The sequence below is a fragment of the Diceros bicornis genome, chromosome 28, assembly GCF_020826845.1.
Source record: "Diceros bicornis minor isolate mBicDic1 chromosome 28, mDicBic1.mat.cur, whole genome shotgun sequence".
Taxonomy (NCBI): domain Eukaryota; kingdom Metazoa; phylum Chordata; class Mammalia; order Perissodactyla; family Rhinocerotidae; genus Diceros; species Diceros bicornis.
Genome location: NC_080767.1, coordinates 43844540 through 43857114, shown reverse-complemented (window position 1 = coordinate 43857114; position 12575 = coordinate 43844540). Strand labels below are relative to the sequence as shown.

The following is a 12575-nucleotide window of genomic DNA, read 5'->3' as shown; positions in this document are numbered from 1 at the left end:
CAGTGGAAGACAAACACAGATGCTGGCACCAGGGGTGGGGTGCTGCTGTGACAGGACCTGGCAATGTGGAAGTACCTTTGAAATCGAGTAGTGGGTAGAGGCTAGAGAAGTTTTGAGGGTCACGATACAAAACGTCTGGACGGCCTTGAACAGACTGCTGGTAGAAATGAGGGCATTTAGGGCTGGGCTGCTGAGGGCTCAGGGAAGCAGGGAGCAGAGCGGAGAAAGCAGATCCGCCTGGGGAGCGCCTACAGAGCTGAGAGCAGACTGCTGGTAGAAATGTGGGCGTTGAGTAAAAAGGGGAAGCAGGGTCTAGGTCACTACAGCTGCCCCACTGGGGCTGGGATGTTTATTCCCAAGAACATGAAAACATCTCAGGTTGTCAGACCACAAGTGCCCCCAGTCCCCTCCCTGAGGAGCACAGGACGTGGGATTCATTGGTACTTATTCATGCCATAAACCTGGAGACGTACAGGCCAGATCCTGGCCCTCTGCGTGCTTGCCTGGTAGTTATGGACAAGTTTTACCCACAGGTTTTCCAAAATCCTTGTAAGTTGTTCCTATCTCCTAGGTCTTCTGATCCGAGGTCTTAGTGACTTCTGTGTTTTTCGTACTTGCTCTACAAAGCAGTAGGGCTCTATTTTCTCCTTCATTTGTTCTCTATAGCTTCAAGGGTTGTTTGCTCATGTGAACATTCTGGACAACTGAGCAAGAGTGTGTCTGCTCACTCACACCTGTGATGCTCTCACGCATGCAGGGGTAGCCTTTCCGGCATTTTCTGGAGAGAACAGCTTTAGCAAGAGGAGCTGTTGCATCCCTTTAGCTGTTTTAATTTTCTCTTCTACGGGTCTTCCCAAATCGCATGTTTCCGCATCAAACCTCCTGAGTCAATGAGTTAGGCGTTTTGTATAAAAGGGTTGTACTCTGAGTTTCATTTTGTATACCTTTCCTGATGAGCACTATCAGTACACTTATAAGCATTTAAAGAAAAAGAGGGCAGCACTGCTGGTGAGGGCTCCAGGGATGAGGACCACCCCTCCTGGAGGAGGAGAAACCGCGCTGGCACTGTATCCTGCACTTGGGGGAGCAGGCCGTTCACGGATGAACTGGGGTATTCAGCTGCGAGACCTCCCAGCAGTGGCGAAGGTGCAGCCTGCGGTCTCCTTGCGGCTTGTTATCAAGTGTGAGGGGAGATCTGTCAAGCAAAAAGGAGTTGGAATGCGATGATTTGGGGAATTCTCAGCCTGTCCAGATGGCAAAAGATGCTAAAATTTGTGATCGCTTCCAAAAGTGTGGCTGAGAGGAGGCTAAGTGTGGCTACACGAGAGCAAAAGGTCAGAGGGCCTGGTCACAAGAGTAGGGTGGGCCTCGAGGAGCTCAACCAAGCCTGAGCCCTCAGCCACCTCTGCAGAAGCGAGAGTTAGAGAAGAAATTCCACCTGTGGTCAACGGCTCAGCCATGCACACAGTGCTCCCGCTGACTGTGATCTCCCCATGACGGCCTGCCGATGGACTTCAGGTGGGTCCAGGCAGCCCCACATTGTAAGCCAGTTCCTTGCAGTAAACCTCTTCATGTAACTCCCACTGGTTCTCCTTCTCTAGGCAACCGTGACTGATACAGACATTGGTACCAGAAGTGGTGCCACGGGAGAGTCTTCAGGATGAGTTCTCTGAATTGGTTCTGGGGTTTCTGGGCTGGGCCCCTAATCTGGTAAATTTAAAGGCCCTGTCTCCAGTGGTACAGAGGTCACTAGTAGCCCATGGTGTGATATGGCAAAAGTTACTCAAAACGATACCATGGGATACCCCTAATCAAATCCCTGCAGAAGGAGAGATGCTGAGTGACCACGCATTTGCTACCTCAGGACGTTTTCGTAGCACTAATGAGTGTGAGGGAACCGGCCGGCTGCTGTGACTGTGCTGGAGAAAGTGGAGAAGGAAGGCGTGAGGCCAGACTGCACTTTCCCAGCTCTCGCTCTGCATGAGGGTCCTGAAACTTCTGCGTCTGCCCCAAAAGAAGCCCTTGTCGCCTGCAGCCGCAGAGCTGAGATCGCTGAAAACCAAACCCAGCGTTTCATCCCATGAGCGGCTGAATGACAACACAAATTAAACTCACGGTTGTGTTGTCAGACTGTCCATTTTGCCAGTCTTGTTGGTATAAAATTATATTCCATGTATTTTAATTTACCTTTCTCTGATTATCAGGGAAGTTGAGCATCTTTTCACGTGTTCACTAGCTCCTTGTGCCTTCTGTTCTGTGAAGTGCCTTGTGCAGAAGAGAATTAATAGAGCAGGACAGACACTGTCCTGAGAAAGGCCTGCTTGCAAGGCTGGTCCTTGGCTGGTGTCTGGAGCGTGGCTGGTAAACCGGTCCCTAGCAGGTACGAACCTTTCCCTAGTGGTGAAGGTGGCTCCCTGTGCCTAAACCATGCACACAGTGTGGTCTGTGTGGACCCCTGCTCTCCTTCTGGGAGTCTGCAGTTGGGCATATGCCAGGCAGATCCCCAGGACAGACCTCCAGTGCTGAGTCTCTGGAGGACAGCAGTCACTTCACACGTGTATTACAGCCAGCGAGGGAGCGATTCCACGCGCCCGAGTGACTCCACCGGGGCGGACGCCTCAAGCTCGCGCCTGGTGTCCTCTGCTCTTCGCCCACTGCCTTTCCCGGTGCTGGTGTCGCCTTGCATCCTTTCCCGGGATGCATCCTCGCTGTGAGCAGGACTGTATGCTGAGTCCTTCTCGGGAGCCGAGGACCTGGGGGTGGTTGTGAGACCCTCAACCCGTCTGCTTGAGTTGTGCTGGTAGCTCTCTGTCTTAATCCCTCTATCTTCGCCATTCCCCTTGACACCTGGTAGGGCGAGCCCCACCTTGTCCTCCTCCTCCCTTGGCCCTTTCTGTAAAGGTTTAGCAATGGCCCATCAGTGGGGCTTTGCTTGGAACTGCATCCACTCCATAAATCAAGTCAGGGGATGTTGAGTCTTCCACCCACGAGTGTTCATCTAACGTTTCTCTGACGTGTTCCAAACACGTTGTATACCCTTCTCCATAAAGCCCTGGCGTGTCATCGGTTAGGTTCACCCCAGGAGCTCTGTATTTTTGCTGCTGTAATAAATGTGCTGTTTTATTTTCTGCTACAGTTGCACTTCAGCTCCTAGTTGCCTAAGAATTGATCTCCTCTCCAGAAACCTTGGGAAACTCCCGTCAATTCTACTGAATCGGCTTCAGTTCTTCAGGGTTCTCTTTGTAGACACATATTATCTACGAACAATGCTAGTTTTATTGCTTCCTTTCCAATCCTTATCGTTTTCGTTTCTTTCTCTTATCCTGTAACATTAGCCGAGACCTCCAAGACAGTGTTGAATCGGAGAGACGGTCGTGGCCGTCTTGGTCTTGTTTCTGATTTAAAAGAGAAAGTTCAACATGAAGTACAGTGGTTGCTAGATAGACACCCCATCCCAGGTCGAGGAAGTTCCCCGTGATTCCACATTGGCTGCACATTTTTATTATGAAAGAGACTGGATTCCACCTAATGCCTTCTCTGAAGCTATTGAGATAATCATGGAGGTTTTTTCCCTTTAATGTGATGAATGACATTATTAACATTTTTAATTTGGAACTAACCTTGCATTTTTGGGTTGAACCCAACTCGGCCAAGCATATTCCTGGCTTCAGTTTGTGATTCTTGTTTGGGAAGTTTGGGTCTATCTTCAGGAGTGCATCTGACATAGATCTTTCTTTCTCATCATTGTCTTTTCTAGCCTCATAAGTTGGGAGTTTTTCCCCTTTCCTGTTTTCTGCAATTTTGAGTAACGTCTAGATTATCTTTTCCTCAAATGTTGGCTGACTTCCTGCAAGGCTTCCTGGGCCCGATGTTTTGGGGGCAGGAGTTTCTGGTGCTGATTCCTTTTTCTTTAATAGTTATAGGACTACTTAGTTGTCTGCATCTTCTTGAGTCACTTTTGGTGACTCAGAAAGATATAATAAATTTATATCTTTTTCTGGAATGTGTCCATTTCATCCACTGTTTGTGATACATAGAGTTGTTGATCTTCCGTGTTAAAGCTCTTCTGTATCTGCAGCTCTGTTCTCGCTCTGCTCTCATTGCTGCTTACATGTGCCCCACTTTCTTCCTGATCTCACAGAGACTGTCAATTTAGAAAGTCTTTTCAAGTAACCAGTATTTGGCTTTGCTGATCCTCTCTGTTGCATTTTTGTTTTCTAGCTCATTAATTTCTATTCTTATCTTTATAGTTTCCTTCCTTTTGCTTTCCTGGGGTTATTTCCAAGTGGAGTGCTTAGCTCTTTAATTTTCAGCCTTTTAAATTTTACGATGTAAACATTCAAGACCATAAATTTTTCTCGAAGTACTGTTTTCACTGCATTCCATCAGTTTTGATATATAGTGTTTTCATTATTTTTTAGTTCTAGTAATTTTTGAGTGTCCATTATAATTACTTATTTGACTTAAGAGTTCTTTAGAAGGCTGTTTTTCAATTTCAGAAAGCTTGCAGTTTTGGAGCTTTCTAGTTATCTTTTTAAAATGGATTTCTAACCTAACTGAATTGTAGTCAAGGAGCATAGTCTGTATACTGCCTATTTAGATATTTGTGAAGACTTGCTTTGTAGCCAAGTAGATGATCCTTTTTCTAAATGTTCCATGTGGACTTTAAAAGAATACATATTTTCCTCCAGTCATGTTCATTTCCCTCTCTCTCACACACACACCTCAAATCATCTGTATCTTATTTGATTATTTTTCTGCTTGATTCTATCAAAGACTGAGAGAGCTGTACTGAATTCTCCTGTGGTGATAGAGTCATTAAATTCTCCTTGTAGTCATGTCAGTATTTGCTTTACATGTTTTATGTTATTAGGTGCATATGCATACAATTTTTAGAATTCTTTTATCTTTCCGTTGAGTGAAATCTTCTGCAATCACGAGGTGAACCTCTTTGGCTCTAGTAAAGCTCTCTGCCATAAAGGCTATTTGAACTTACAGCAGGACCATTTCTCCAGGATCCTTTGGTTCATGTTTGTGCATCACTTTCTCACCTTTCCACTTGCAACCTCCCTTTACTCTTATATATTAGGTGTATTTCATATAAACTGCTTCTGGCTAGATTTTTAAAAACTCTAGTCTGACAGTCTTTGCTTTTCAACTAATTAGTTTAGTCCATTTACATTTAATGTAATTACAGGTGTAATTTGGGTCTAGTTGTACTGCCCTAATTTCTGCTTTATATTCATCCTACTTTTTCTGTTCTTTTTCCCTTTTGTTTCTTATATTCTTTTGACTTCTTTACCCTTGTTCTATTTTTCCCTATATTAGTTTCAAAGTTACAAATTCTATTTCTGTTCTTTTAGGGGTTACCCTAGAAATTTTAACATGCATATTTGATTTAATGTCTAGTTCTAGCCTCATAAGTTGGGAGTTTTTCTTCTTTCCTGTTTTCTGCAATTTTGAGTAACATCTAGATTATCTTCTCTTCAAGTGTTGGCTGACTTCCTGCAAGGCTTCCTGGGCCCGATGTTTTGGGAGCAGGAGCTTCTAGTGCTGATTCTTTTTTATTTAATAGTTGTAGGACTACTATAGAGATCTTAGGTCAATTTAGCTTTCTCACTCCCTTCCCATCTTACCTGCTATTATTTTCCAGTACCGTAACACCATGTGATTTTTCATAATTCTACAAATTAGACATTATCATATTTGTTTTATGTATTCAATGGCTTTTAGAGTTTATGATGTATGGACATGCACATGCATGACAGACCTTGTTTCAAGAGAAAGCAAGCTCTTTCTTGCTAAAAGAACTTCCTTTGCTATGTCCTTTCATTGGGGCCATTTTTCCCTGAAAAATCTCTATTTCTTCTGTCTCCTGAAGGAAAGTGTTGCTGGGTTTATAATTGTAGTTTGACAGAACTTTGAAAATAGCCCAGCATTTTTTGGCGTCCGCTGTTGCTGTTGAGACGCTGACACCAGTCCTTTGTCATTTCTGGGTAGCTGGTCTGCTTTTTCTCTTGACTGCCCTTTCGTTTGGTTCTTTCCTTATATTTACTTCAGTTATGTTTGTTTGTTTTTAATTTTGTTTTTCATTCATCACATAGGTGTATATTTGTTATCATTATGCAGTAACCACTTGGTTTATTGCTTTTTTTCTTACTTTTTTTATGGTAAAATAACATAAAATTTATCATTTTAACCATATTTCAATGTACAATTCAGTGGCATTAAGTACATTCACAGTGTTGTGTAACCATCACCACTGTCTATTTCCAGAACTTTTTCATCATCCCAAACAAAAACTCTGCACCCTTTGAGCAGTCGTTCTCCATCTCCTGCCCGGCCCCTGGGAGCCACTGTCCCACTTTCTCTCTGTGCAGTGACTCCTCTAGGTCCTCATGGAAGTGGACTCAGACCACATTTGTCCTTTTGTGTCTGGCTTATTTCACTGAGTGTAGAGCTTCAGAGTTCATCCATGTTGTAGCATGTGTCAAGATTTCCTTCCTTTTTAAAGCTAAATAAATTCCATTGTATGTATGTGTGTGTGTTTGTGTATTTTTGTTTGTTTACCCACTCACTGGTTGATGGACACTTGGGTTTCACCATTTGGCTGTTGTGAATAATGGTACCATGTACCTTGCTGTACAAGTTTCTGCTTTCAATTCTTTTTTTTTCCCTGAGGAAGATTTGCCCTGAGCTGACATCTGTGCCACTCTTCCTCTATTTTGTATGTGGGTCACTCCCACAGCACGGCTGCCGACGAGTGGTGTGGTTCCGCACCTGGGAACTGAACCTGGGCTGTCAAAGTGGAGGGCACCACACTTAACCACTAGGCCGTGGGGCTGGCCCCTCTGCTTTCACTTCTTTTGGGTACATTCCTAGAAGTGGGACTGCTGAATCATGTGGTAATTCTATGTTTAAGTTTTTGAGAAACTGTCATAGTCTTTTCTACAACAGCTGCACCATTTTACTTTCCCACCAGCAATGCACGAGGGCCCCAATTTTTCTATATCTTCATCAACGCTTATTTTTCTTTCTTAAAAAAAAATAAAAGCCATCCTAAGGGGTGTGCACTTGCATCTCATGGTGGTTTTGATCTGCATTTCCCTAATGACTAATGATACTAAGCATCTTTTCATGGGCTTTTTGGCCATGTGTGTATCTTCTTTGGAGAAACATCTATTCAAGTCCTTTGCCCGTTTTTCAGTTGGGTTATTTGCTTTTTTGTTGTTGAGTTTTAGGAGCTCCCCATATATTCTGGATATTAATCCCTGATCAGATATATTATTTGCAAATATGTTTTCCCATTCTGTGGGTTGTCTTTTCACTTTCTTGATGGTGTCCTACGATGTACAAAAGTTTTTAATTTTCATGAAGTCCAATTTATCTATTTTTAATTTTGTTGTCTTTGCTTTTGGTGCCATGTCCAAGAAATTACCAAATGTCATGACATTTTCCAGTTTTCTCTTAAGAGTTTTGTAGTTTTAGCTGTTATGTTTTCGAGTTGGCACCTTGCATGCTCCAAAGATAACTCATGATTTTTAAGGAACCATGCTGAGCACATCGACATGGCTGTGTTTCACATTTCTACCCATCGCAGCTGTCACCTCATTGATGTGTAGTTTGCCCCCCTGTGGCATGTGGGAGCTTTCACTGGATCCTGAGTCCTTTTGACAGGACACTTGTAAACTCTGATAACTTCTTTGCTTTCTGATATGATGAGACATTCCAGCTTCAGTGTGTGCATTTTCTGCCTCAAACCTGGGATCAGCTATTTCTTTAAGAAGCCCTGGTTCCCTTTAGCGTGAAACCTATTTAGAAACCAATCTGGGCACAGGGTGCTCACAGCTACAGGGTTGGTTCTTGCTTCTAGGCCTTTGTGGTGGTCAGAGTGATGAAATACTTTTAAATATATATATATATATATATATATATATATAATAAACATCAGACATTCATACTGAAGCTTTCTGTTCAGATCTGGGGTTTATTGTGTAGTCTCCTTAATTTTAGCCTATATCTCCTTTCTCTCAGCTGAAAATCCTAACACTCACAACACCAGCATTTTCTGTGTTTTATGTCACAATTCATACACGAACGTTTCAGAATAACAGCATCAATATTATCACCAACCACAGCATTACAGCAGGGTGTTTCTCCTCTTTGGTCTGTAGTGTAGCACCCTCGAGATAAATGGTCAATTTACTGCGTTTTCATGTCACTTGGAATACTGCTTTCTTTGTGGTTTATTTGTTTCATCCTCTTTGGATTTTTAGAGATTGCTTTTTATATTTAATTTTGTTTGCAAGTATATAAAATGTTTGCATGATTCTAAGACCAAATCTGTAAAACAAGGTGATGCCCAGGGCTCAGGCTGCAGGAATCTGATGGCTGCTCGGGTCCCAGGCAGAGGCAGCTCTGGGGGACAGGGAGGGGCCTGGGAAGGTAGGGGTAGAAGCGGCCCCAGTTCGGGAGCTAGCATGCCCCCCTCACCTGTCGGTCTTCCCTCCGGCACAGGTCGCCAGGCAGGATGGAAGGATCATCCTGACATCGGGGCTGCCGTACCACAAGGTGAGGACCCCGCAGACAGCTGACATCTGAGCCTCATCTTCCCAAGGTGGCGTCAGCCCAGCTCCTCCGGCACCCTCACCTTGGGCTCTGCTTGCCATGGGCCGATGGGAGCCGGGGCTGACCTGGCACCGTTGCCCGACCTGGGTGGGCCGAGGGGAGGCTCTGGGCCCCTGAGCTGGGGAAGGTGGGTGGGCCTGGGCAGGTTCTGGGTTCTGTGCCCACCACTCAGCAGCTGCATCTCTCTAGCTCCGGGCCCAGGTCAGGGCTGGGCACTGCCTCTCGGTGGACTGCTCCCTCAAGGCCCGGCAGCAGGCGAAGGCTGTTCTCAGGCATTTCAACGTGCGCGTCACACACACCGATATCTTCAGTCGTTGCCAGGTGGGTCCCACATGCCCCAGGCCTGCCTCAGGCCAGTGTGTGAGCCCCAGGGCTGCCAGGGAACCACCTCTGTGACAGGTGAGGCCCAGCATGTCCCTGGCCAGTGGCCGGACAGTAAAGGCCATGTGCCTTGGGGCTTCTGCTCATCCAAGCAGTAGCCACTGCCTAATCTGTGGCCTTTTCTCCTCCTCCACCTACCCCCACCCCAGACACCCACACGCATGGCAGGGGCACCGCAGTCTGGGGCCGGGAGGTGGCAGAGTGTCAGGCCAGGACGGCCAAGGCGGGCGGCTGTGGGCTGAGGGAGCAGCTCAGATGGGGTGTCGGTTTAGATTTGGGGAATTTCCTCCTGCACCCAGGCCTGGCCTTCCGTGGGCTTCCGGATGGAGTAAAGGGAACCCGTAGAAGTCACATCTGGCTGGGGGGGTCCCATTTTCCCAGGGCGGCATCCAGAAGCCCAGACGGCCACTGGGTCCACCCTGCTGTCTTGAAAGGTCAGGGCGAGGAAATCCTCAGATGGGGGCAGCCATGTCCCGGGTTAAGATCCACAAGGGGTCTGGGGCCAGGGCGCCATTTGCTGACTCACGCTGGGGAGGAGCCACACTCCTCTCCCTCCCCTGCTGGCCTTGGGGCACTGGAGTCCCCACTCTGTCGGGCTGAGGGGGACATGATATGGCCTTTGTGCCTGGCCCTGCCAGGCTGGGGCGTGGCTGCCTTGGTGTTGGGGTCTCTGCTGGGTATAGCAGGCAGAGGGCCGTGGGCCAGTCCTGGCACGCTGTGGTGGCTCCTGGTGCAGAGCACCGGCTATTCTCAGAACATTCTGGAGTTCAAGCCTCGACGAGCATGTTGCATGGGGAGCAGCGCTCCAAGCCCAGCTGTTTGGTGGCAACTCAGCCTCACCTCTGGGCGCTGGAGGAGAGGTCGGCCCCGTCCAGGGCACGTGGGGCCCAAACGCCTCCTTCTGGGGCACATGGGGCCGAACGCCGCCCTCAGGCCCAGTAGCAGCTCTGCAGTCTCCACCTCCATCTGAGTTTTGCTGCCTTGGCCACACTTCTGCATCCAGTGCCCTCAGGGCCGGCCCCAGCAGAACGTGAGGGAGGAAGGAGCCAGGAGAACGCCGTTTTCGGGCCAGGTCCCCGCTGTCCAGCCTGGGGTACAGTCTGTGCAGACCCCCGGGCCCCTTGCCCTGCCAGGACGGATGGCAGGAAGCTCACTCGGGGCCTATTCCTTAGCGTTGAGCTCTGGGAGGCAGGAACCTGTCTGCCGCCTCTTTGTCTGTCCTCAGGCCACAAGTGTTGTAAAGACCCCAGGACGTCCAGGACTCTTGGGAGGCATCTTAATGAGCTTTTCAGAGGCTCTGCTGCTGCGTTTTCTTAAGAAAACAGGAAGGTGGGTAGCTGGGAGGAAACCCCCACTGCACCCCGGGAAGCCACGTACTGGGGAGCAGCCTGATGCTCCTTCAGACTCACGAGAGCCAGGCGCAGAGGCGGCCACTGCACCCCTGTGTGGGGAAAGCATCCAGGCCTTGCTGTCCCCACCCCGCCCCACGTGGGTTCTGCCTCTGGGCCCTGCCACCAGCATCCCCATGCTGCTGCACCACCCCACCTCGGCTGCAGCCCCCAGGCCAAAGGAGCTCCTGCCCTGCCCTGAGGGAGGGCAGGCTGCAGGACTCGGGCTGATTGAGAGCCTGGGGCGGCGTGAGGCTGAGTCAAAGGCTGGGAGGCAGAGCTGCACCCTGATCAGGGACCAGCAAGTGCACCAGCTGGAGAGGGGCAGCGTTTGGCCGCACCAGGACAGAAGGCTGCCCATGAGGGGCTGCGTTGGGATCTGTCCTGGCTGCGGGGGAGAGGTGGGGGGGATGACAGACGAGACACGCAGACTCAGAGTGTCCTGATCACAGGGTGGGGAGGCGAGAGACCTGGGAGCAGGTGCTGCGTCTGTCCAGGTGGGAGGTGGTGGTGATTTGCGCCTGCGCGGCAGCTGTGGCAGGTGAGGGACAGAGCATTCAGAATACGATTCAAGGGTGTGGCTGGGCTCCTAGGGCTTGGGCTGTTGGCTGGCCACTGGGGAGGGAGGGCGCTGGGGCTGGGCTCTCCGAGGTCTGGGAGCACCTGGGAGCACCAAGCCCTCTGGGCAAGGGCAGTGCGTGAGGAAGGGGATCATGGGCTGTCTCAGCCCCCAGCTCACTGCCCAGCTGGGGGCCCTGCCCAGCGCCATCCCTTTTTGCGGTAAATATGCATTCCGCACGTGGTCAGCTGGTAAGAAGGATGGAGACAGGGTCCACGGCTCGGGCCGTGCGGCTGCCCTGGCAGGAAGCAGAGGCAACAGTGAGGGGCTAGCCGCTGCACAGCGGCAGGTGGGAGCACAGGTGTGAGGCCGGGCCCAGCATTCGATGGGCCTTCGTCGGGAAGGGGGGACCCCAGGGCCCAGGGAGCCCCTGAGGCCCGAGGCTGTCCAGCTCAGCTCCAGAGGTAAGCGGGCTGGGTGTGCCCCAGGGCAGGACCCTCCCTGGGTGGCAGACAGCTGTTTGGGGGGTCCATGCATGTGCACAAGGACCCCGAAAGGCTGGCGTGACAGGGCCTAGTCGGCAGATAAGGGGGTCTCTGAGAAGCCAGGGTTTCTAAATTTGAACCAGGCCTTTGTCACCACGGAGGCGTCCTGGTCAGGGTGGGACCGAGCTCGCTCCATGTCAGCAGACTGGTAGCGTTAGTGCTTAGGCGGGGGGCCGGGGTCCCCACCGTGGTTCTCAGGCCGTAGACCCGGTCACCATGAGCAGAAGTGGCTCACTGCCAAGTTCAGTTGTGTCTGCACCAGGGTCCCACCACCTGCTCCCCGAGCCCCCAGCCATGGCGTTCCCAGCAGAAACCCAGGAGCTCAGCCTGGGTGGGACCCTGCCGCCGGTCCCTCAGGCACTCTGAGCACTCACGCTGCATGCTGTCTGCCCCCTCTCCCAGCCCGATGCCCAGGGAGAAGCTGTTCTCAGGGCCGGCTGAGGTGGATCCCAGGCCCTCCCACAGGGGGACACTGAGAAGAAAAGGTGCAGCCTGGACGCCCGAGGTGATGGTCTGAGGCTTGGCACAGTGACCGGCCGGCTCCATGTGGCTGAGACCCTGCTCTGTCCATGGACCCCTGCTCTGCCCCCACAGGCCACAGCGAGGGCGGGGTTGGCACATAAGCTCATTGGGGCATCAGAGGGCACTGGCCACTGGCCAGCAGAGAGTAGCACACTTAGGGCTGACCAGAGAGGGCCCTGTCCTGTGCCCCCAGTGGGCCTGAGCACCCCGGACACTGGCTCCAGACCTCTGCTGCCCCTGGCCCAGGCCAGAGCTGGACACCTCCCTGGAGAGCTCAGGCCGCCAGGCTGTTTCCATTCTCTTTTCCTTCCTTCTGCTATTTTGGTGCTGTTCCCAGAGGGAAAGCCCCTGGACATGTGGAGCGTTCCCAGAGCGAGCTGCCGCTGTCTGGGCTGGCGCATCGGGGCGCAACGTGGGAAGTGAGTGGGGACGGGAGAGTGGCCTCGCCCCAGCGCCCAGCACCTGACCCGAGCAGTGCTGACATTCCACGTGGCCTATGCCCTGGGCGCCCAGATCCACTTTCTGGGGCGTCAGCCTGTGAGGATGGAGAAC

General features: G+C 50.4%; 1 protein-coding gene across 11 annotated transcripts in view; it reads left to right on the top strand.

Moving 5' to 3' along the window:
- Positions 1–12575, top strand: part of EXD3 (exonuclease 3'-5' domain containing 3) — a 106152-nt gene that overhangs the window by 79477 nt on the left and 14100 nt on the right. For 10 of the 11 annotated variants that reach the window (XM_058524587.1, XM_058524588.1, XM_058524584.1 and 7 more), the window contains 2 exons: positions 8518–8571; positions 8818–8949. In XM_058524587.1, coding sequence (XP_058380570.1) covers positions 8518–8571; positions 8818–8949 — 186 coding nt within the window. Of the gene's footprint in view, positions 1–8517; positions 8572–8817; positions 10339–12575 lie in introns of all 11 variants that reach the window. The other variant, XR_009215940.1, reaches the window with a different exon arrangement.